General features: G+C 45.4%; 2 protein-coding genes across 2 annotated transcripts in view; one reads left to right on the top strand and one right to left on the bottom strand.

Annotated features, from left to right (window-relative positions):
* Nucleotides 1-9,367, bottom strand: part of SERPINB5 (serpin family B member 5) — a 37,320-nt gene extending 27,953 nt beyond the window's left edge. The window contains exon 1 of the mRNA XM_059724383.1: nt 9,243-9,367. The gene's annotated coding sequence lies outside the window, so the exon portion shown is untranslated. The remainder of the gene's footprint in view (nt 1-9,242) is intronic.
* A 3,293-nt stretch (nt 9,368-12,660) lies between these two features.
* The window catches only part of VPS4B (vacuolar protein sorting 4 homolog B), a 46,014-nt gene continuing 35,146 nt past the window's right edge, over nt 12,661-23,528 (top strand). The window contains exons 1-2 of the mRNA XM_019490334.2: nt 12,661-12,824; nt 19,488-19,599. Of these exons, the coding sequence (XP_019345879.2) occupies nt 12,798-12,824; nt 19,488-19,599 (139 nt within the window). The 5' untranslated portion in view covers nt 12,661-12,797. The remainder of the gene's footprint in view (nt 12,825-19,487; nt 19,600-23,528) is intronic.

The raw sequence follows: 23,528 nt of genomic DNA, 5'->3' as shown, positions 1-23,528 counted from the left end.
TGTTTTCAATTTAGAAGCTGAATATACTGATTTTTTACTTATATTTAAAATATTAACTGTATTGTGTTTCTTGTCCCAAGAAAGTAGTCTGCCTCCTCAGCTGACAATGCCATATCCCACATTATCATCAACAAGCTAAGGAAACAGAGACTAAAGTACTAAAGAGTGACTACAAAATGGTGTTCAGCTCATTAGTCCTCCATTTGCTCAATGTCTAGTTTGGAAGAGGTATCAAGTGGGTTTCCCGCCAGGGTCTGTCCTGGGTCTGGTATTGTTTAACATCTTCATTAATGACTTGGAGAGTGGGATAAAGTACTTGGTTAGTTTGTAGATGATGCCAAGTTGTGTGGAGTTGCAAGCTCTCTGGAGTGTAGGACCAAGATCCAGAATGACCTGGAGAAATGGAGGAAATGGTCTACAATCAATCGAATTAAATTCAACAAAGTTAAGTGCAAAATCTTGAACTGGAAATGGAATAACTGCATGCACAAATACAGACTGAGGAAAGGTTGACTAGGCTACAGTACTGCAAACCTGAAGAAAGACCTGGAGGTTACAATGCATCATAAATTATATGTGAGCCAGCACTGTGCTCTTGTTGCAAAAAAAGCCAACAGCATAGCGGTGGGCTGTATTAACAGGAGTGTCTCTTGCAAGTCAAGGGATGTGGTTCTTCTGCTGTATTTGACACTGATGAGGTCTCAGCAGGAACTTTGTCCTGGTTTGGGCCCCACATTTCAAGAAGAATGTGGACAGAGAGTCTAGCAGAGAGCAACAAAGATGATAAGAGGCCTGGGAAGTATGACTTATGGGGAAAGGCAAACTATGGTTACTTAGTCTTGAAGAAAGAAGACTGAAGGGTGATTTGATAATAATAATCTCAAATACCTGAAGGGCAGTTATACAGAGGACAGAGCTGGGCTTTTTCCTGTGGCTGTAAGGGACTGGACTAGGAGCTGCAGCCTCAAGATGCAGTAGAAAAAAAAATAGTTTGGAGATTAGGAGGAACTTTCTGCCTATGACTATTGAAGCATTGGAATGGGTTACACAAAGATGATGTGGAATTTCCATCCCTGCAGATTTTCAAGAACAAGTTGGACAGACTTGGTGAGACGGTGAGGTATGATCCTGCCTTGAGCAGGGGGCTGGACTAGATGACCTTATGAAGTCCCTTCTGACCCTACTTCCTATAATCCTATGAACGCTTAAAAGGGCTAAGACATTTAACTCAGAGTCACAGAGCACTCCCCATGAAATTTAATCTAGAAGCAGAGCATGAGCTAAGGCTTAACTTGAATCTTATATTCACCAGTTACATATAAAAGGTACATGCCTTCCCTTTTAATAAATTGGTAGATTGACAGATTTTCAGAGTATATGTAGGATGTAATCCTGAAGACAGTTTACTCACACATTAACTCAGCTTTTTGGCCTAGAGTTCTCTTGACACTCCCTGCCACTCCCTCTGAACACTTCGTAAGAGCTTTGTTTCAACATGCTGGGAAAAAAGCTTTCGTGTCTCAAACTCTTACTTCAGCAAAAACATTGGAAAATTCCTGAACAAACTTCATTGGAAAAATGAGATGATAATGCTGTGCTGCACAGGGTGTTCCAAGGATTCACTCCCTTATGTTTATAAGCTGCTTTGAATGTGGAAAGCAATGCTATTTTCACACTGTTAGCACTGGTAGCACTTTTTTTCTCTCAGTCATGTTCCCAGGGGATCATTCATTATACCCGATTCCTTGTAATGATAGCTGCAACCTTGAAAAGGACAGTAAAAAGTTGACCATCTTATTTTTCCCCTTCTTCCCACAGTGCTTGTACCTATGTCCATGTATGAAAATGAAGTCCTCTAACCATAGACAAATACAAAATCCTTAGTAACAACAAAGGTTCCTTAAAATCTACCAGTTGATTTGCAAGCACCATTCTGGAGTGACTACCTCTAAGATGAGAAAATAATTATCTTGTATGCCTGTTCACCTTTTGGTTCCTCTAGAAAGATAGCTAATTATATTGTTTTGTGATAGATTCACGTAAATTGTAAGAGCAGATAAATAGATTGAACAGGCTAGAACTCTTTCACCTGGGCCATCAAGGAGCTGATAAGTCTGTGAGCATAAAATTTGATCTAAAAACTGGAAGTGAATGGTTCTGCGTGCAAAACCAAACAATCCCGTTCATCATTTGTTCTCCTTTCATATAGATTTGCCTAAAAACTGGATATTATTCATTCAGTTAGTGATCTGAAGAATTAGCCTAACATCTGGTGGCATATAAATAAGCTGCTAAATTAGACAGTCGATAAGATGACAGATGATGTGACTGAGCATTCAGCAAAAAAAACATGCAACAATAGTATACGGATCAAGCTAGCAAATAAAAAATATAAAGAAAAATGACAAAAAAAATCCCCTTTTCCCATAAATCTGGTGTTAATCTTCTTCCTTACTATACAAATTTCTACCCACCTCTATAAAGGAAAGGGTAGAACAGAGGTGGCCAACCTACATCCTGAGAGCCACAAATGGAATGGGCAGCCTATGTGTGTGGTATGTGGCAGATCAAAGAAGGGGAAGAAATCAAAGCAGTAGATCTGGCAGGGAAAGAGGATCAGAGTGGCACGGAGGGAGGCTGCGGGGATCAATTTGTGGTATTCTGGCCAAAAGGTTTGACCCCCACCGAATTAGAATATGGCATAGATGTCTGGTTCCTCAAAGAGGCACGGAGCACAGACATATGCATCTAATCCCAGAAGGAAATAAAACCTGATCCCAGCAGTGGTGAGGAATGTTGAAAGATCCCAACTACAGGTGTGCTTTTAAAAGTCCCTGTGTACCAGGACCTGGGGTGCAGAGCATGGATAGCCGAGCAGCTGGGAGTTCCCAGCTCCCCATGCCCTTACACTGTGAAGTGGCACCTGGAGCAGGAAGTAGGGAGTTCCGAGGTCCACAGCTACCACTTCCATGGGTGCCCTGTGAACTTAAAAAAAAAAACAGGTGTGTGTTAAAAAAGCAGGGACTTCCAGCTGCACACCTGCTTTTTAAACATATGGGGTGCAATAAGCCTGAGATCAGGGAGACACTTGTTGTTAGGCTCAGGGCCCCTCCACCATCTGCATCTGGGGAGCATCTCCCCTCCTCTAATTCCACCCCAGCTCCTCCAGGACGCCAGGAGCACCAGAGAAATAGCAGTTTCTCCAAAGCAGGGCATTTTGCGCCGCACCAGAGCACATGTGCAAGGGCATGTGAAGCAGCAAAAAAGAGCAGCACAAATTTGTGCTGCTACTTTTTTTGCCACTGCAAGCACACGCCCCCGCATGTGAAGATGTGTCCCATGAGGTCCATAATACAAGTAATAGAGACATCTGTCTAGTTTAGTGGTTCTCAACAAGGTGCCAATGTAGCCTGGGATGCCTTGATATACTTTCCAAGACGTCATGAGATGCCACCCAGTGGTAGAACTGTGAGGTGTGCAAACATGATTCACAATATAAACTCAGAGACCAGATCCAGACATGCAGGCATGTGTGGTTTGCAGCACCGCAAACTTCTATACTGCACCACGAACCACAAGTGTTGCACATTAAATCATGCTCCGCATTGTTAATATACAGCGCTGGGGCAAAATTTGCTACCTGGATTTCCTAATAGCAAAAAAACCAACCACTAAACAAAAAACTGTTGGAAAGCATGTCAAAATGCAGTGTACTGGGACAAAGGCAGACTGGAGCAGACAGCCCAGGGCACATCTCTGTGCACTGCAGAGGCGTCCCATGCTGAGACATCCTGTGCCCCAGCCAGCAGAGGAGTGGCACATGGAGAAGGGGTAACAGGCAGCACAGGGCTGCTTGCTCCCCTTTCTCCATGCTGCAGAGCTCCCACACAGAGGCAACCTGCACCCCAGCCAGCCACTCCCCACCCATGCTGAGACACCTGGAGCCCCCAACACAACTCATCTATCTCTTCTTGCCTGTTTTTTCCTAGTCTGGATGACAGCTAGGGGAAGAGCAAGAGTTAATGTTGAGGAGCTAAGAGCTCATTAGGTCAGAAGGCAGGGTAGACATGCACTTTATGCTCAGTAGGTGCACAGCAGCCCCAGGTGGTAAGAAGGCACCACTGCACCCAGCTGTGATTTAGGACAGTAGTAGTTTAACTTTTTTTCATTTGTGGACCCTTAAAAAGTTTCAAATGAAGTACAGACTCCTTTGACTCATAAATATAGGTATTTAAGTACTTTTGATTGACTATAATCATCTTTTGCAGACCCCTTCAACATAGTCTGAAGACCCCCATGGGGTCCATGAACCACAGGTTGAAAACCATTGCTTTAGGATAACAATCCAGCTGAGATGTGGGAATGTATGACTGGGCTGTCAGACATGGAACTTTTAGAAGTGGGTGGAAAAAAGTGGAATTGTTGAGATTTGATAATGTTTTTTCTTCTGTAAGTCAGGACAAAAAGGTGAAATTACCACAAATTTCAAAAATTAAATCACCTCCCACCCCTCCTCCCCCCTACCAAAAAAAAACATTACACTGGGGCAATCAAAATATTTCATTTTGATGTTGACCTCATTTTTATAAAAAAAAAAATTTAACTGAAAAAATTATTTGGACCCAGAAAACAAACATTTGCTTTCTGAAAATATCAAAATGGGACATTTTTTAAAATTACAAAATGTTTTTCAGATTGGCTGATTCATCAGAAGATACCTTTATCTGCGAACAATTTTTATTTTTTACAATGACTGCCATACCCGATGCATAACACTTGGTAGCCTTACACAAAAATCCATTATTTTGATCTTGCTTCCCCCTTCTCTTTCCCTCTTCCCATAATAGATTTAGTCAGTTTAGGACTTGATACAAATTGATTTTTATTATAATTATGACTGTTAAAGAATCTTCAAAATATTATTAAAGTGCAAGTCAGTAGAGTGGCTTTTAAAAATTAAAAGTACAAATGAATCTTGTCAGTGGGCATGCCTACAAGTGCACTTTAATGCACAGTAGCCTATTTTACTGCGCATTAAAATGGCGCATAAAAAACTATTACATAAAATAGGCTACTGCACATTAATAGTCACCTAAAAACATGCACTTGCACTACTACACATTAGGGCAGCCTAATGTGCATTAATTTAGTACTTCACATTGAAGGTACTAAATTCAATGTGCCTTAGGAAAAGCGTATTAATATATGTGTAGACATGCCCAATAGGTGACACAGCAGTCCCAAAAGACAAGAAATATAAAGATATTGAAAAGCAAAATATGATAGTGTTTAACCATAAGATGATACCATTATCATACTAGAGGCATAGACAGGAAAGTCTATATTACTTAAGAAAATGCTGTAGTATTATAGAGCTGCAGGTAATTGAAGCAAGAAACCAAGTTCTGAGATTCTTACTTAGTTTTATTATGTTGCTTCTGTGTCAATGTTAGGACTGAGAAAAAGTAAGGGGCTTCAGGATGTGGCTTTGAAACAACAAAAGAATACTCAATTGTTGACCTCTGACACTCTTAGAAAACAAGAAAACCTGATGTTTGTGAATGAAAAAAATGCTTCAGAGCAACTTGCAATTTAAAAATGGTTTTGTCTTCTCTCTGACAACCAATTCTAAGCTCTGAAATATATTAACATGCAGGTAGGTGGTAAATCTTTAAAAAGTAAGCACCTACCTTTGGAAAATGTACAGGGGTACAGTCTGGGAAATGTACCGAGGTTTACATGTCCAAAGCAAGATAGAACATTTTTATCTTTTATACCTTTGTTATACATTGAATAAGTATAGAAACCAATCAGATCCTAATCATTTCATAAGAAAACCCGTCACCTCTTACTACACAGATACCCATACAGCTGTACTGGTATGGGTACTAATTAGTTGTCCCCTTATTGTTGAACCTCCATTCAAACCTCTGTATCTTCCTGATAGATGTCACTTGACTTATCTTCTAGGTGTGATCTGTAAGGGCTTTGAAATTCCCTAGCAACTCAACCAAGCTTGGTAACCTTCCAGAAAGGGAAAGGAAAGGGGAGAACTTGATTAAAAGCTGAAACCTCATTAAACTAAGAAGGATGGGGAAATCGGGAAAGAGGCCTGCTAAAAACTGATGCCTTACTGAGTCAAGATTTTGCTGACTTAGCAAGACAAATGTCAGGGGCACAGGGCCTCTAGTCTATCCAACAGCTTACAACAGGACAACAGCACACCATCACGATAAGTAACCTGACTACTAGTTAATCCCTAAGAGCTTCTCAAGCCCTAACTTGAAGCTTACAGTCATCTGGGAGCTTCTTGCCTTTGTCATGTATCATATAACTCCATGTTCAAACTGTGCCTGTGAAAATGGTCCTATTAATGCTTTAACAGTCCCTTCAGAGAATGGTCCTTGATGCTGTCAGAGAGGCAAGTCAACATTGTTTGGGCTTGGGTTTTGTCTAATGCCATAACCGAGGCCCATGTGATCCTTGCCCAAAGGGCTATGACTTACATTAAAGGGAGGAAGGAAGGAAGATTTTATGATTAAGGTGCTATATTGGAGTTAGGGCAACCTAGGTTCAATTCCCAGTTTTGATAGCAACTCCCAGTATGATGTGGGCAAATTGGTTGCACTAGAGCAACCCTCCTTTGCTTCCACAGAGCTGAGCTGAGGGGGGCATGGCCAGGCCTCTGCAGGAGGCTCTGATCCCTGCCCCCCCTCCTCCCCCCCCACCCCATCCCAGCTGTGCATCAGGGAATGTTTAGCACCCCTAACTCAGTGTTTATCAATCCATTAAGAAAACAAAACCTCTCTCCATTAGCTAATGGAGCTCTTCTTAAAACAGCTCTTCCAAGGGCAGACATTAAGCTACCTGCTGATTAGCTCCAAAAACCCTGTCTGCCTTTGTCCTATCTGCCACAGCACAGACTGTAGCCAGCATGCGGTCTGCTAGCTAATGCTGAGGTGTCTGCATAAGGCAGAGGGGCAGGGGGAATAATCCCTGTTTAGCAGGGAGACGCCAGGCAGATGCTCTGTGTCTGCAAGTCTCTGCAGAGCTCCAGCCAGGGAGCAGAGGGGAGGGGCCCGCTTTGCTTTGGAGCAGAGAGCCCTGCCCAGCCCAGAGAGCATGCCAGGTTGTTGGGGGAGTCTGGTTTATTTTAAACCAGCAAGGGGTCTGGGACAGACAGTGCATAAACCAGTTTGACCCAAATCAGTTAAGTCTGATGCTACATTCAACCAGGTTTCTCTCAAAATAGTTTCAGCCATTTTCAGATTGGTTTATGTGCACTGAACATCTGCTCTGTTACAAGTTTAAACCAGTTTCTGATCACTTAAACTGGTTTATGTGTAATGTCTGATCCTAGCCTAAGTTAGGGCTGTCCCCCTGCAGAATCACCAAGGACTGTGCACTGCATAGGTGGTGGGCTCCAGACCACGCACCACATGGTCTGCATTCAGCAAGGGCTACATGGACTTCCCAGGGCTATCACCACATGCATGCCCCACCGCTGCACAAGTGGCATGATCTCCCCACTGCCACCACCACAGAGGCAATTCATCCCCCTCCCCCCACTGCTGCCACATAAGAAGTGTGATCCCCCTTCAGCCTCCCCACCCCATGCTGCCACCACCACAAAGGTGATTTCACCCCTCAACCCTGCCGCTGCTGTGCAAGCAACATGAGCTCCCCAAAGGTGCTGTCACTCAGACAAGCAAGCTCACCAGGCATCCCGTTGTGCTGTTCTGCCCCAGACAGCCCAGCTGCTGACTTGAGCAATGGGGTCAGCAGCAACCAGGCAGGAGCCCAAGGGCCACATGTTAACTTTTTGCAAGCCAGATGCAGCCCATAAGCTGTCAGCTGGACAACCCTGCAACTAAGTGCAACTTGTTTTAATTGCACATATATACCAACCCAGGAACCAAACTGATCAAAGAACATGCAGGGGCCTTCTTTGAAGAGTCTCACCCCAACTCTAACGCCTGGTGCCCAGTGTGACTGGTGTCTTAAATGTGGTTCTGCTTCAAGGGTAGGTTTTAATCAGAAACCATGCTCTGTTGTATGCATAGTTCTTTGTTTGAGGACCACTCTCCCACAAAGAGCGAACAACGCGGAACATTTATGATTTATTCATACACAAAGTACTTGGAATATTCTACATAACATCATTACCTGGTGACAGTTGCCTTAACAATGTATTTGCATAATGCCTACCACAATGAGGCCAGTGAGACAGCATATTATAGTAGAACTAATAAGTTACCAAAATAGAAAACAGAATTAATTTTAGGTATTAACATTCTGTGAATATACTTAGTGTGGTAACAGATGAACTTGAATGATGACCAGCTCTTTAATTACAAAACACTGTACTTGCATCCCATCCCAGACCAAACTAGCACTCTTTTCTTGATACGTAATTTGAGATATGCTAGTCTACCTAGAACTGATGGGTCATATCCTGAAATCATTACTCAGGAAATAGCTACACTGCACCATGCAGTGCACAGCAGAGTTTAAATGAGGTAGCTCAGTGTAACAGGCATCGCTTCCGAGCCAAGTTGTGGACCGCTCACCTGTTCCTGCGGCAACCGCCCGCCTTATCGCCTGCCACGTCTTGATGTTAATTAGTTAATTAGCGGGAGGCTGCCCATTATAATGCCCCGATGCCGGGGGGGGGGGGGGCGCTCTGCGGCTCCAACCTCCCCTAATACCGCAGCCCAAGCCTCGCAGATGTAATTGCTGTCATCTCTCTTCTACCCCCTTTCGGGGACTCACTATGCTGCCCCCTTTTTGGGGCTCCCTATGCCCACACTTGGGCTCAATCGCCCCTCTCTGGGGCCGGGGTCTATGCCCCTATAAACTGCACCCTCACTGGCGTCTGGCTGTGCCCCGCTTGGGCTTACAAAATGGCCCCTGTCCTGGGAGCTCGCCCCACCCACACTGGGGGCTTCAGAAATGCCCCTCCCTAGGGCTGGGTCTATACACCCCGTATGCTGCGCCCTCCTGGGCACCGGGGTCCCCGCACTCTGCTGCAGGTCCCTATAAGTAGGTTGCGCCCTCACTGGCGCCGGGGTCCTCACTTTATCGTGAGCCCCCTATGAGGCCTCCTCCAACCCCTAATAGCCTCACCCAAACCGGTTCAACGAACAAAACAAAGCACAAGCCCTTAGGCTGAAACATAACTATAAGCCGCCTGGCTACAACCATACTGCTCCAACATCTTGGAGCTGACTCTCAAGCAGTACCTGCGGTTGCTTCTCGCATCTCTCCCCCAGGAGCTTCTGCCTCTCTGGCTGCTGGCAGAGAACTGCCAGCCTGGCCTCAGCCCTGGGCTTTTATAAGGGCCAGGCCCTGCCCCCTTCTGGCCAGCTGACTCCCATTAGTTGCCCCAGCAACCTGCAGCTGTCCCCCTTATGTTCGGCCAGGGCTCTCTCCCTGGCAGTTTTCACTCCTTAGGAGCCAGGCACTGACGTGCCCTGCGACACTCAGGTATTGAAAATAGTCTAGCCATGCCAAAAAAAGAGCTCAGTGAGGACTAATTTATTCTACAAAAAAGTCTGCATTCTGTGGTGCAAACATACCCTCCATTTAGGCAAAACTACCCATGTATTCAATGGGAATTTTGTATTAACAATAACTAAGCAAGGACTTCTGGAATTGGCCCTTCTGAAACCATTGTTCCTGATGGTTGCATTGTGGTTCATATGTACAAAAGCCAATTATCTTTCCAGAATTGCAAGTTTAATATGACTAGAAAGATTATTACTCACATACTTGTGGATTCTCCAAATGAAACAGCTAACAGCTTTTGTGTTAGAAAAGAGAGGGCAAAGCGACTTGATCAGTGTCTCACTCTAGACAGACAAATAAGAAATAAATGGAAATCCTTCTGTCTTTTTATTATTATCTGTGCTACTTCGCTAGCTTGGAAAAAAGACCTTTTCTTTTCTTTCAAATACCTCTTTAAAACCCACCTCTAACTTAGCCTTTCACTGCTGTCTTCTCTTTCAGTCTTTCCCCATTCTTGTGCTTGATATTTTATCATTTATCTACATTAGATACTATTCTTGGGTCAGGAAACCGTGTTTTCTTTCATTCTTATAAAGTTCCCTGTATGCTTAAGGCACTCCATAAAAAAATTAGCAAGCCAAGTGGTTGTGGGCCTTGATATCACAAAGGTGGCCATTAAATTTACCTGAATCCAATACAACTTTGAATTTAAGACGACTCCCCTAATTATTAGAGTTTAGATATGGATAATTATAAATTTGCTTCAGTTTTCTATGTCTAGAATCTAGTTATTGGAGGGTCGTTTTCATTCCCACCACCATTATCACAGGGAAAGCAGCAGCTGGGGACCAGACAGCTTGCCCTATACTCCTTGTCCTTCCTCTCCACCCCCGCCCCCCGGTCTTCTGCCCACTGTCACTTCTCCCTCAGGCATTCTGGTACCTGCCCCCACCACTGCTCCCTCCCCCAAGTTACCTTTGTAGCTGCTCTAGACTTGTCTCTGCTGGGGGCACAAAGCACCCAGGCAGGCCAGGCAGTAGCAGTGACTCCAGATCCAGTCTCCAACCAGAGTTAGGTCAGGGCCAGAGCTGCAGCAACTCCCCCAACTAATCTGTGTGCCCTTTCCCTATGTTTCCTCTGCTCTGTGCATTCCTTTCTCTATGCTCCCCTTGCCCCGTGTGCCACTTCCCCATGCTCCCCCTGCTCCGTGCACCCCTTCCCCACACCCCTCCCCTATGCTACCCTTGTTGTGTGCTCCCCTTCCCCCTGCACTTTCTCCACACTCCATAAGTCCCTTTCTCCATGCCTCTTCTCCCTTGTCTTTTTACTGTGCTCCTCTCACTCTGCATGTCCCATCTCTCACTCTCCTTTTGCCTTCCTTTCCTCTGTGCTACCCCTGCACTGTGTGCCCCTTCCCCCCTGCTCCATGCACCCCCCTACCTGCCACATGAACCACCCTGGCCCCAACTACTTGCCAGGGTTGTACTTGAATCTAAGATGAAGGGGAGGGTTCCCCAAGATGAATGGAGAAAAACCCTTGTCTTAGATTCAAATACATTAGAACAATTAGGACAGTGTTTGAAAACAAAGTATGTTTGCTTTTTTGTAAAATTAGATATTTGTTCCTTGTCAAACTTTAAAAAAACTATTCAAGCTACATTTTGCATATTGGCTTCTATTCCTTCCAGAACACAAAATAACAGCAGGCTCTCCTTATTCCTGAAGAAGGGTATTTGTACTCGAAAGCTTGCAAAGAACAATTTTGCCAACTACTTAATAAGTCTAATAAAAGATATCACATTTACTGGAAGAATCTTGTCTCACTACCAATTTATGTTTGGGTTTTTCTTACCCCTGGAAGATTGTAGGAGGGGATTTATGAATCAGTTGAACTGTTCCTGAAATATTTATTGTGATGGTAATGAAAGGAAGTATAGAAAAATGAGGAAGAAAAATGACCCTAGTTTAGTAGGAGTGTGTAAATCTGAAGTATATCTGATGTTTTCATAAAACTGGTTTATATCCTGACACATGCTTAGTCACATCCTTATTACTCTGCAGGAGGTAACATGTTATCTTAGTGTCATTACTGTTGCTGGGGTGACTGCTCATTTGGCAACTCATACATGAAACACAATTACCCAAGAGCTGTTTTTGTGCATGTGGGGCGAGGGACATGCACACAGATCAGATTATGCTAGAGACAGATAGGACCAGGCCAAGAAATTAAAAGAAGAAAGTCCCTGTTCACCAGTGTAACACACTCACTGATAACATAAAAAGAGAACTTTGTTCCAGAGGATTAGCACTCATCACTTGAAATCAGTATTAACTCAAATCATTGAAAAAGAAGAATGGGGCATCTGTAGATCGCACTTGGTTCTGACACAGGTCAGAGCTAAAGGAGTTTTTCCCGAGCACCATAAAACTCAGCCTGAGAATTGTAGTCCCTCAGTGCTTTCTTCACCTCCATTGAAAGAGTTGGTTCCGACCACGTGGTTCCCAGACTGCAGCTCCCTGAGGCTGGGCTGGATTAACCCTTCAGTGGGCCTTAGACATACAAACTTGCGGGTCCTGGGCTGGTCAAGATCCCCATCCCCACCCCAGCTCTGCTCCCTGTGGGGTGTGGGGCTTGGAGCCCCCGTTGCTGCAAGGTCAGTGGAAGGGAGGGGAAAAGAAGGGAAGGGAGGTGGACAGGGCCAGTTGTGCTGCTGCTGCCGAGGGAAGGACTGGGGCCCCACACAGCCCAAGACCCTGGACACATGCCTAGTTTGCCTATACATTAATCTGGCCCTGCCCTGAAGAAGGCATTAATAGCCATAGTTCCTCCATTAGATACCAGAAAACTTTGCTTTCCAAGGCGCCAGTTTGCAGAGTTCAGGATTGTACACAACCTCTTTCTCTTGGGGCGCAGATCATGAGCTCGAAACAACCACAAGCAAGTTCAGTATCTTTATGCCAGAAAGGCCCGAGGCTGCCACCTGGGCAGCCTCACGCCCTAGCACCTGCCTGGCGGTCCTCAGCCGGCCATGTTCTACGCTGGGGGCACTGGTGTGCATGCGCCACCCTGGAACGCGCCACTCTACCCCCTCCCTAGGGCGAGGCTGTGTGACGTCAGTCGCGCTCAGTCACGCGAGCGCCGGGCGGAAGCGGAAGTCGCTGGCGATCCTGGATGCGGAAGTAGTGCGGCGATCCGGGCTGGCAGCTAATACAGCGGGGGGGCGCGTGGCGGCCCCTCCCCCACCGGCACCCGCACCCTCCCCACCGCTCGCGCCTACCGCGGCGCCGCCATGGCCGGCACAAACTCCAACCTACAGGTACGGCCGGGCCGGGCCTGGCCTCGCACCCCGGGGGGGAGGGCAGCGGAGCCGGGCCGGCCGGGGGAGAGAAGGGGAGGGGATTCGTTGGTGCCGCTGGGTCGATTCACGTCACGGCCCCGTGCGCGCGGCTTCTTGTGGCGCGCGAGCCCCGGGGGCCGCACGAGGCCTGACGTCAGGGGCGGGGGGTGGAGCTGAGAGTATCCGAGCGGGGGGTACTTCGGAAGCCGAGTGGGTCAGAGAGGACTCAGCTTCGGGAGGGGGCGGCGTGAGCGCCGGGGGGGCGCTGCTGGCAGGAGGCAGGGGGATCGCTTCTCCATTTAAAAAAAAATGTTTTTGGAAGGATGTTGTGAGGCGAGGTGACGAGCGGCTTAGCTGAGCAGGCTTAAGCTTGTTCCTGCCGGTTGCCTGCCCCTTCTGGCTGCTAGCCTCCTCTGCAAGGAGCCAGGCATAGAAATACATGAGTTTTTTGAAGTTGAGTGTCATTCAGTTCACCCAAGCTTGGGAGGAGTGCCTGGAGCCCGGGGAGTGGGGCTTTGAGTCTGATGGGGGAGGGCCTCGAGTGCCAGAAAGGTTGAGAGGCACTGGCCCAGTGTCACCAAAATAGCAGTTGTGGTACAGATGGGGGAGGGGGGGTCTCACTGCACTGGGATAGGCTCAGCTGTCTAATGGAGTTGTTAGAGTGATGGGCAAGAGCTTCTAGCAATCTGGGAGATGTATGTGAGGTTTTTGTTTGCATCTGTAAGATCGAGTGTAGTCGCTGCACTGGTCTGATACCCAAGCTAAAATGGATTTAACATGGCACGTGTAGTGGAGGGTGAAGTACAGGTAGGGCTCCCTATGAGAGCCTCATGGGTAGCTTCCCACTGGTCGGCTTCCAGGGCAAGGATCTCAGCTGCAGACCAACTTTATGAAAATGGGGGACTCATCCCTAGCTTGCTTCTCCAGCCATTGGCTAAGGGCCAGAACCAACCCTAGAGGCGTGCAGGGCCCAGGGCAGATCAGCCTGTACAGGGCCCCCTTAACACTGCACAGAGCCATGGTAGCCCTGCAAAGGAAGGGGGGGGGAGGGGGGGGTCTCCATGCTTCTTCTGCAGCGCAGGGCTGAGCTGCCAGCCCCAGGCAGGCCCCACAGGAGGGGCCATAGCCGCTCTGCCCAGCTCTGCAGGGCCCTCCCAATGTGTGAGACCTAGGGGGGATGCCCTGATTCACCATACTCTAGGGACTGCTCTGCTGAGGGCAAGCAAAACTCGGGGGTATCCGAGCCCCAAGCCTCTGGGTTTGGGCCTGCACATAAGATGCCTGTCAATGGATTTGGAAGTATCTGAAGCCCCAGACTGAAATGTCCAGGGTGGAAGATACCTGCTAGTAGCAGGGCCACGTGGCTTTTGGCTAATTTGACCTGAAATGCACGCATTTTGGAATTTTTTTATATATATAAATTAAAAAATCTGTGAAAGGAGTGCGTAAGTTTTTCTGGTTCCGGGCTGTATTAAATGGGCTTCAGAAACGGCCAGTCATGTGTATTCTTTCAATTCTGTATTGGCTTATTGCTCCTGACAACTTCTCACTTGTTGGGGATAAGTTTTAACAGCTGGTTTTCTGTGCATGTACACTACAAAGATTAATTCTTTGTTTTTCATGGGACACAGACTCACTTTTCCCTTCATGGCTGCAGTCTTTCTTTAAAAAAAATTTTTTTTTTGGTTTCAGGTAGATTAAGTGATGTTTTTGTTCCCAAGCCCTAAAGTCAAAACAAACCAAACAATGAAAGAGTTTGTCTCAATACTTTTTCATCTCTGCTAGTTACTGCTGTGTACCAGCTTTGTTTTGTTTGTGGCATCTCGGAGAGAGCCTATTTCCAGTTGCATGCACAAGGAGCGTTAAAAGAAAAGCCATGCTGTAGTTGAAACTGATCAGTACAAACATATTGCTAGTATGTAACTTGCCTGCATGTGAAAAATTGGGTGTAGGACAAGTGTGGATGGAGTGTATTGTCCTAAACTAGTGTATTGTCCTAAAATAAGTGGATGTTTTTATACTTGTTTGTACAAATAAGAGAAAAAATATTTGGTTGAAAATGTGAAAACCACTCAAGGTATTCCCTCCCTTGACCTTGGCTCCCTTTCCAGTATAATTGCAGCTCTTAAATAGCCCTGGGGGGAAAAAACCCTGCCATTTTATGCAACACTGATGTATGATGGCCTTTTCCTGCTTACCTTTTGTACTAGGAATTCAGTCCCTGCTTCCCCTGGCTTGTTTTATAGAAGAATCTGTTGAGATACCAAGACTCTGAAACCTAGAGCAGTAGTGAGTCTGTAAACAGTCAATAAGGTTGTTTTTGTGACTGAAAGTGTTACCAGTCTGCAGTTGTGATAGACTACCAGCAAAACGGTCTTTAAATGGGAGGAGGTTTACAAGGAGCAATTTTTTTTGCCTTTGAAAAGCGCCCATTCTTTCAGAGTTGAAGAAAATGTGGAGGTGAAAGGAGGAAAAAAAAGCCCCAAAAGTGTGGTTGTGCACACAAACAATGCAAAGCTATATTTCTTTCATGCACTAAGCATGTTTTTGATAGCCTAATCAGAGAAGATGTTTTAAGTTATTAAGGTATAAGATGCTTGAGGATGGCATGGGTTCCATATTCATTTTTGCAGTGGATGCTAAATTTCTTCTAAATTTGAAGGCACTGCATTAAATTCCAGTAATAACAGCAATTTACTTCAGAGAAGCACTTTGTTCTATCAGTTCTGTTTTACATAGTTGCAGTTACAGAAATACAGTAAAGGCAATACTAACTTTTACAATATTTGTACAACATCTTGTACAACAGAACCCAGATCTGCTTGGCATCTAGGTGCTATTGCCACATACGTGCAAATAAAATAGTTCTATATATATATTAGATTATAAATTAACAGAATAGCTTGTTGTAATCGGATACCTCTTGTCTGCCCTCACCATCCTTCATACTTAGTATCTGATTGATCAGGTGGTGTGAACTTTTTGTTGCTGTATGCAAACATTGCTGATTATTTTTTTCATTCATAAAAGGTTTTTCCTTTTTTCTTATTTTTAATGCCAGGAATTTATATATTTAAAAAAGCTGGAAAGAGTTGGCAAGATTTTTAACAAGGTTATTTCTGGTACCCTGCAAGAATATATTTTATGTTAATTGTGTTCCATCGAGTTACATTAAAAGAAAATAAGGTATTGAACCTGAAAGGATTTATGCACCTAGCTCATTTTACCTCTGGTGAGTCATCCAGTTAATGTAAATGGAATCAGTTTTAGTACTTGCAGTAAAACATGTACTTCTTTATAGTAATGAGGCCTGTAAAGGTTGTGCAGATTTGCTGTTTTAGGACCCCCATAGTCTGTAAACTGTTCAAGTAGTGTCATTGTGGGGTGAGTGGAGGTTGATATGCAGATTATGACACTGATCTCAGTGGGATTGTTTGTGTGATTAAAATTATTTGTGCCTATTTGTGTGATCACCATTTCACTAATGTTAAAGGTACTCAAGATCCTAAACTTCCTTCATGTGCAAAGGACAGCCTGTCTTCCCATACTGTTTATGCCAAACTACCACACTTTTAATTCCACGTTCTCTGTTCAATGCAACTTTTTCCCGTTTACCAATTCAAGGTGAGAAGGACTTACACAGTCTCTTGTTGCACTGTCTCTTACCTCTACATACTCTTGTAAGAATACAAAGGAACTGAAACACTGTACTGTTAAATAAAGGTAAAGTTGCAACAGTTTTATCCTATTTGTGCCTGGAGCATGCAGAGGGAACAGTTGCATCATGCAAAGCTACTCATGCTCCCTGTGTTTTCATAAATACATGGAAGTCAAATAGTTCATTTAGTTCAGTGTTCTGCTGTATATGTATCCATAGAAATGCACTCCTCCATTTTTTATTTTATTATAAAAATAATTAGCAAGTGAGATAAAGGAATCCCACCATTCATTGCGCATCTTACTGGAAGCATTTTACTGTACTGTGGGAGAGAAAACAACAGTATGTCAAGATGCCTTGTAACATGCACATGGAGAGCAATTCTGGTAGCATTAACTGCTTCTGCTTTTTCATTTCCTTGTTTGTAATAGCTTATCTACAGAGATGTAATATTCTTTAAAAATGGGTGTCAAAGGACTACTGCCTGACCTGGTGAGCCCTTGGCCCCTGGTATGGCCCCTGTGTCTCAGTTTACCCCTCAGTGATGTCTGTTCCAGCCAATCTGGGACCCACGCCTTGCACTGCGCTTGTCCCAGACTGGCTGGATTGGGTGCCACAATTGACGCTGCATAGGCAACATATGTGGAACATACTGCACCTTCTGGAATGGGTGCTGCGTACACTGGATCCAGCATGTGGGTTGGGGGAGAGGGGTTCTATGGGCACAATCCAGTCCAGGGAGTGGCCCTAGGTTACTCATCTGGCCTGTGGGGCGAAATGGCTTTGACAAACCTGGTTTAAAATAAACTTTTAGTTTTGCTTTTTAAAGTGGAGAAAAGCTAACACCTGTGGAATACCCTAAGAATGCAGAGACAAGGGAATTGTACTTTTACCTTTTGCATATCTACACAGCACAAAAAAGTGCCATGTAGAGATACAAGAGAGAGCTTGTGTACAGGAAGCAGAGAAGCCACGTTAGTGCAGAACTTTGCCCAGATTAATTAGCCCTCCTAAGAAGCAGGTTATAGTAGTCTGTGCAGAATGCCATGGTACAGCTATGAAGCACTACCTACCTTTGCCATGCAGGCACCTTATGGCGCCCATTGCAGAATCATGCCCTTAAGTTGAAGCACCTGCTGTTTGACGCTTAGGTATCTATGCACAGCAGTACATTGTGCTATATAGATACAACATAAATAGCTGCTTAAAGGAGCTTATTACAGGATCATGAATTAAGCCTCAAATTGTCAAAGGTACTTACTGAATTTACTCAAGTCCAGGATAAAGTTTTTTCCTACAGTCAGCATGGCTGGGAGCCTTGTCATGGGAAAGGGGGTGTTGCCCTAAGAACCAGGGGGTATGTGATTCTTCTCCCAAATGAATAGAGAGCAAACAGCAGAATCAATATTGCTTTAAAGTATACTTCAGTTTTCTCCAAGCAAGGACCTGTTTATTCTCTCCAAATGAGGACCCAGTTAACTCTTTAATAAATCAGTGTTATTGAGTACTATAAAGTATTAGGTCCAAGCATGCATATAGATACAATATTAGCAAACAAGTAATTGCATATTACTGTCCTAATAATGCATGACTTAAGAACTGTCCAGGTGTCCCAGAGCGGTCAAGGTTCCTTGAAGAGAGATCAGATGTTTTCAGTTCTCAGGCATCATTAGTGTGAGGGAAAGGGAAGGAGAGAGAATGGTGGAAGGAAAAAGGGGGTAATATTTGTTGTCCTTTAGTCATGTAGCTACCAATTAAGCCAGTTTAGTGTTTTTCATCAACAACTTGAGTTATGTCTTCACTTTATTGTTGTTTTTCTCCTATTCTTGGTACCAGTAGCCATCTGCTCCAGATATGGGCAGAGTGCACCATAACAAATGCTTTTATTCATAACAAGCATTTTTATAATCAAACTCTTGCAGAAAAACAAGCTGCATCAGACCCTTTTCTCTGTAAAGCAGGTTTCTTAACAACATAGCCTATGGCGTATGGTAGCTCTGTGAATGCACTCTACCCCACTAATGTCAAAGCAACTAGGCCTTGTAGGCCTTAAGGGACCATTTCAGTCCTGTCAAGCCTGAAGAGGCTGAACAGGGGGAATTAGGAAGAGCTACTTATGTGAGAAGGAGGGGACATGCACAGGCATAGGGTAGGGGGGGCCAGGCAAGGAGAGCATCAGGCTCTGGGGGCCCCATACTATTTCCACCCACTGGGATGAGTCACTGCGCTATCTAGCAAGCAGGGCCATAACCTATGGGCTCCCCGCAGGTTGAATGACACAACAGCAGGGACTAGATTTGGCCCATGGGCTGGGGGTTGATCACCCCTGATCTAGTGTAATTATTACAAAAATGTATTTAGACTTAGTTATATGATGTAGTTAAAATATAAACATTCTGACCTGCCTTGTCCACCTGTTGCCTGCTGCTTGGGGTTTTTTTCCTTTAACACTTTTTTTTTCACATGGTACTGGAAGAATTTATTCAGGTCCGTGCACAATCGTTTCAGTCAGTCTTCAGTAAAACTGTGTAGCTTTTGTTGTTTCACAAGCTTAATATTTCTACTAGTAATTATTCTTCCCATGCCATTTTGGATAATTTGTTTTTCATTTAAGTAAAAATGAGTACAGATAGTCTTTGAATGGGACCAATGGGTGCTGCATATATTCATCTATACTTAGTTCAACATGTCCTTAAATAGTTCCATTTTGTGAAGAGACTTACTAACTTCGGCTTCTGGGAAAATAAATTTACATACGATAATCTCCAAATTGTTAAAATGTGAATGCTATACTCAGGTCTGTGCATGTCACAGGCCAAAATTAATATGTGATCATGCGCCTTGCATTCTTTTACATGACAGATGTTCATACTGGAATGACCACGCATCAGTAGTCATTTGGAACAGTGGCTTAAATTCTCACTCTGATCCTGGAGTACACTTGCATAATAATGTCATTTTAATCACGTCACTTTGTTTTACAGAAAGCAATAGACCTTGCTAGCAAGGCGGCACAAGAAGACAAAGCAGGAAACTATGAGGAAGCATTCCACTTGTACCAGCATGCTGTGCAGTATTTTCTCCACGTGGTTAAATGTAAGATTTAATCTTGTAGCCATTTATTTAACTACAGTTTGTTTGTTTGTTTTTTAAAGTCAGACCACGTAACAAATAACAGCAGTCTACATGGTAGAAAATGTTCACCATGTTAAATATTATCACGTGTTTTACTGAGATCTACTAAGTCTCTTCTGCTAATGGTTGGTAACCTTTTCAGGTTTCGAGCCAGAATAACCTAGCTTGGGTCAGATGTGGGTGGGTGCTAGGACCTTGCTGCTGCTGCTGTTTCTCTGCAGCAGCATGGGGAGAGTGACCACCACCAGAACCCCCTTCACTATCAAAGCTTTATGTCTGTAGGTTCCACATTAAATGGTTCCATTGACCAGATGCAGCCTACAGGCCATTGGTTGCTAACTTCTCTCATACCATCTATAGCGAGGGTAGGCAACGTTTTTTGGCCGGAGTGCTGAAAAACACGACAATGCCTACCTCGGAAGGTACCGGAGTGCTGGCATGACAGAAAAACAAAATGAGGGCAAGGGGTACATGGCAGGATGCCCTGCTTGTGCCCCCAGCCCTACTGCCCCTGCCCCACAGCCCAGGCTCTGTGGCTGCCAGCAGCTACCCCGGCTCTGGGTAGCTGCTGGAGCCCGGGCTGCTCCCAGCAGGACTTGCAGCGTCCCAGCTACCTGCTGGGAGCAGCCCAGGATCCCGACTGGCAGCAACTCCCCAGAGCTTGGGCCGGCTGCAGCCAGGAGGCTCCAAACAGCTGCACCAGGCTTAAACATCAGCTCTGCACCGGCACATGCAGGCATGCTTCAGAGCGGGCAGTGGGGGAGGGGCCTGAGGCAGCACAGCCCCGGTCTCTTCCTTGCTTCTGGCATGGAGGTGATGAGCCCGGCACAGCTCTTTGTAGCCAGCCGGGGCTCTGGGCAGCTGCAGCAAGCAGCAGGCAGAGTTCAAACAGCTGTGCTGGGCTCATCACCTCTGTTCCAGGAGCGGGGGAGAGACCTGGGCTGCACTGCCTCAGGCCCCTCCCCCACTGCCCGCTCTGAGGCGCGCCTTCACGCACTGGTGCACAGCTGATGCCAGAGCCCAGCACAGATGTTTGGAGCCTCCCGGCTGCAGCCGGACCCAGCTCTGGGGAGCTACTGCCAGCCAGGATCCCGGGCTGCTCCCAGCAGGCAGCTGGGATGCTGCAAGCCCTGCCGGGAGCAGCCCAGACTCCGTCGCTGGCAGCAGCTACCCGGAGCCGGGGCTGGCCATGGCGTGCCAAGCAAAATGGCCTTGTGTGCCACACTCAACACAGTGTGCCAGGGGTTACCGACCCCTGATCTATAGAGAGAGATAGTTAGCCTTGTTAGTCTGAAGTCAGGCAGAGGGCATGGTGACATCTTAGAGACCAACTAGTTCAGAAATATATATGCTTTCATAGGCAGCCACCTAGTTTGTCAGATGCTATGAATGACTTGCCACAGTGAGGAGAGTGGACAGGTAGAGCTATACTTTTGTATATAGCAAAAATCATGTGATAGTGAGCAAACCAGACTGGAAAGCTATCATCTTTTCTTTGTGATCAAACCAACTTGCTCCCCTTTTTTGAGTCTTTCCACAAACAATGTCTGCTGTTACATAAAATACAAGTTGTTTATCCTTATATTTCAGATCATGTACAGTACAGCTGAATATTTATAGTGCTCATTTGTCTTGAAATTTTTTTCTTCTTGTTAGTTTTTTTATTTTTTACAGCTCAGTTAAGCCCTTTTTCCAATGTTGTCTTTATGCTTCCTCTTGTGTTGTCTTTTACTCTTGTATGCCTCTCCCTACGTCTTAAGAAAATCCATTTTGAGGTGGGATTTTAATTGCAGTCTGCCTGATCTAGAAATGCTATTATTCAGCCAATAATTTGGAGCATCTTTTTGGGGGGGGGACTTGGATAGTAATGTGCACATGAAGCATCTTATACAGTCAATAAAGTTTTCCTGTCCTGCCTATAAGGTGTGTAGAAGTAACAAAACTGCTCTTAACTTGGATCCTTTATTTTGCATCCATCCTGGAATACTAGTATGTGAGTGTTCCTTCACCTCCAAAGCCCTTACCTGTGTAATACTACAAAGCTTAGTCAGTTGCCTTGATATTATTCAGCATCTGTGTAAAGATTTTAGGATTGGTTGTAGGATAATTTGGCCTTATTGACAATACACAATAGAATGTCTCATGATTTTCTACTAAGAACAGTAGCATCACCCTTATTTCCTGGGTGAAAGTAGCATCTGGATGACAGAACATCCTGTCAAAACTAAAACTGAACCAAAGTAAAGTGGAAATGATTTTAGCAGGATGAAGGGAAACTTGAAGAACAGGCTTCATCTAAAACTTCCCTATGTCAGAAAGATCTTTCCTCATGTTTTGTGTCTAACCTTGGCATCTTGATACTGGTGTTGCTGGCTGATCAAGTTGTAGTGGCATCACAAAATTAGTCAAAAAACTTAATCCATGGAGATTTGAGTTTCAATAAAACTTGTGCCTCTAAAGTAGGAGTGAAGCCTCAATTCCTGAAAATGCTTCACTTGGTACCACCATACTTTTGGTAGCACAAGTCAAAATGAACCTGCTGTCCTGAATCTCTCTTCCTGAAAGTAGCTCTTCTTGCATTAGAGTCCAATACTGAGTTTATCTTAACTTGATTGTTTCTTGTTTATTTACTTACTCCTACAGAGTAGGGAGAAAGAAATAGCTGAGTGGTCCATGAGCAAGGATCCTGGTTTTCTGTTTAAAAATCCCAAATTCTCTGATTTAAAAAAAAACACCTCAATTCTGCATTTTTCCTCTATTTTTAAATTAAACACCACTGCTTATATAGGTATCAGCTGAACACAATATTTTATTGATCTGTTTACAATGTTAAAGCAGTCTGGAAGCCTAACAGTGCCTCAATCATAATAAAACAAATTCTAAATACTTATATATTTTTGCATTTGATTTTGTGTTTTTTATCATAGAAAATCAGAGCCACCCCTGCCTTCTTCACTCACCAAGATGTGGCTTCAGGTGTGGCTGTTCTCCCTGCTGCTTTGTGACACTGAGCAGCCCTGATATGCCAGTGCCCGGCCCCTGTTGTTGCCTCTCACTCCTGATCCAGTGTCCCCTACCTCTCACTCCCAACTCTCAGCCCCCTAGTCCATCCAGTGTCCCTCACTCCCAACCTGCAGTCCCCTGTCCCCACTGGTTGGTGCACCTCACTCCCAATCCCATGGCCCTGCTGGTGCACCTCACTCTGAACCCCCAGTGCTGCTGGTGCCCCTCACTTCCAATGCACAGCCCCCTGGCCCTGCCAGTGCTTCTCATTCCTGACCCACAGTCTGTGCTCCCCCCTCCCCCCCCCCGAACCCTGCTGTTGTCTCTCACTCCTGACCTGCTGTGCCCCATCCCCAGTAGGTGACGTGTGGGAAAGGGGGTGTGGGGGCATAGGCAACACATCCCTGAGGTGGGGAGGGCATGTGGCCTCTTCTCTCCTCCCCACCACGAATTTCTGCACCTATAGCAGGGCTTGGGGCTGCAGCCTGGCCAGACTAGCTCCAGCAGGAGCCACCTTCATAGCCCAGCAAATGGGACCTAGGGCAGGAGAGACCCCTGCGCCGCCTTGGCCACCAAGGTGAGGTTCCTCCTGCTCTCCCAGTAGCAGTGGGGGGCACAACTCTACACTGCCACTGCACCTCACCTCAGCGGCCATGGAGGTGTGGCACTCCCTCCCACTCCAGGTCCTGCCTGCTGGGCTGGGGAGGTGGCTACTGCCTGCAGCCAAGCTGCAGCCCTGCGCCCACTGAGAGGGCAGAAAACTGGGGGGGGGGGGGGGCATGTGGCCCCCTGCGCATTGCCAAGAGAATGCTGGAACTCTGCCAGCCTGCATGGGGAAACCTGCAGTTTCCAAATCCATGTTTTGCTACATTTTTCTGTGCCAAATG

The sequence above is a fragment of the Alligator mississippiensis genome, chromosome 3 (assembly GCF_030867095.1).
Source record: "Alligator mississippiensis isolate rAllMis1 chromosome 3, rAllMis1, whole genome shotgun sequence".
Taxonomy (NCBI): Eukaryota; Metazoa; Chordata; order Crocodylia; family Alligatoridae; genus Alligator; species Alligator mississippiensis.
This window is presented reverse-complemented; position numbering and strand designations above follow the sequence as displayed.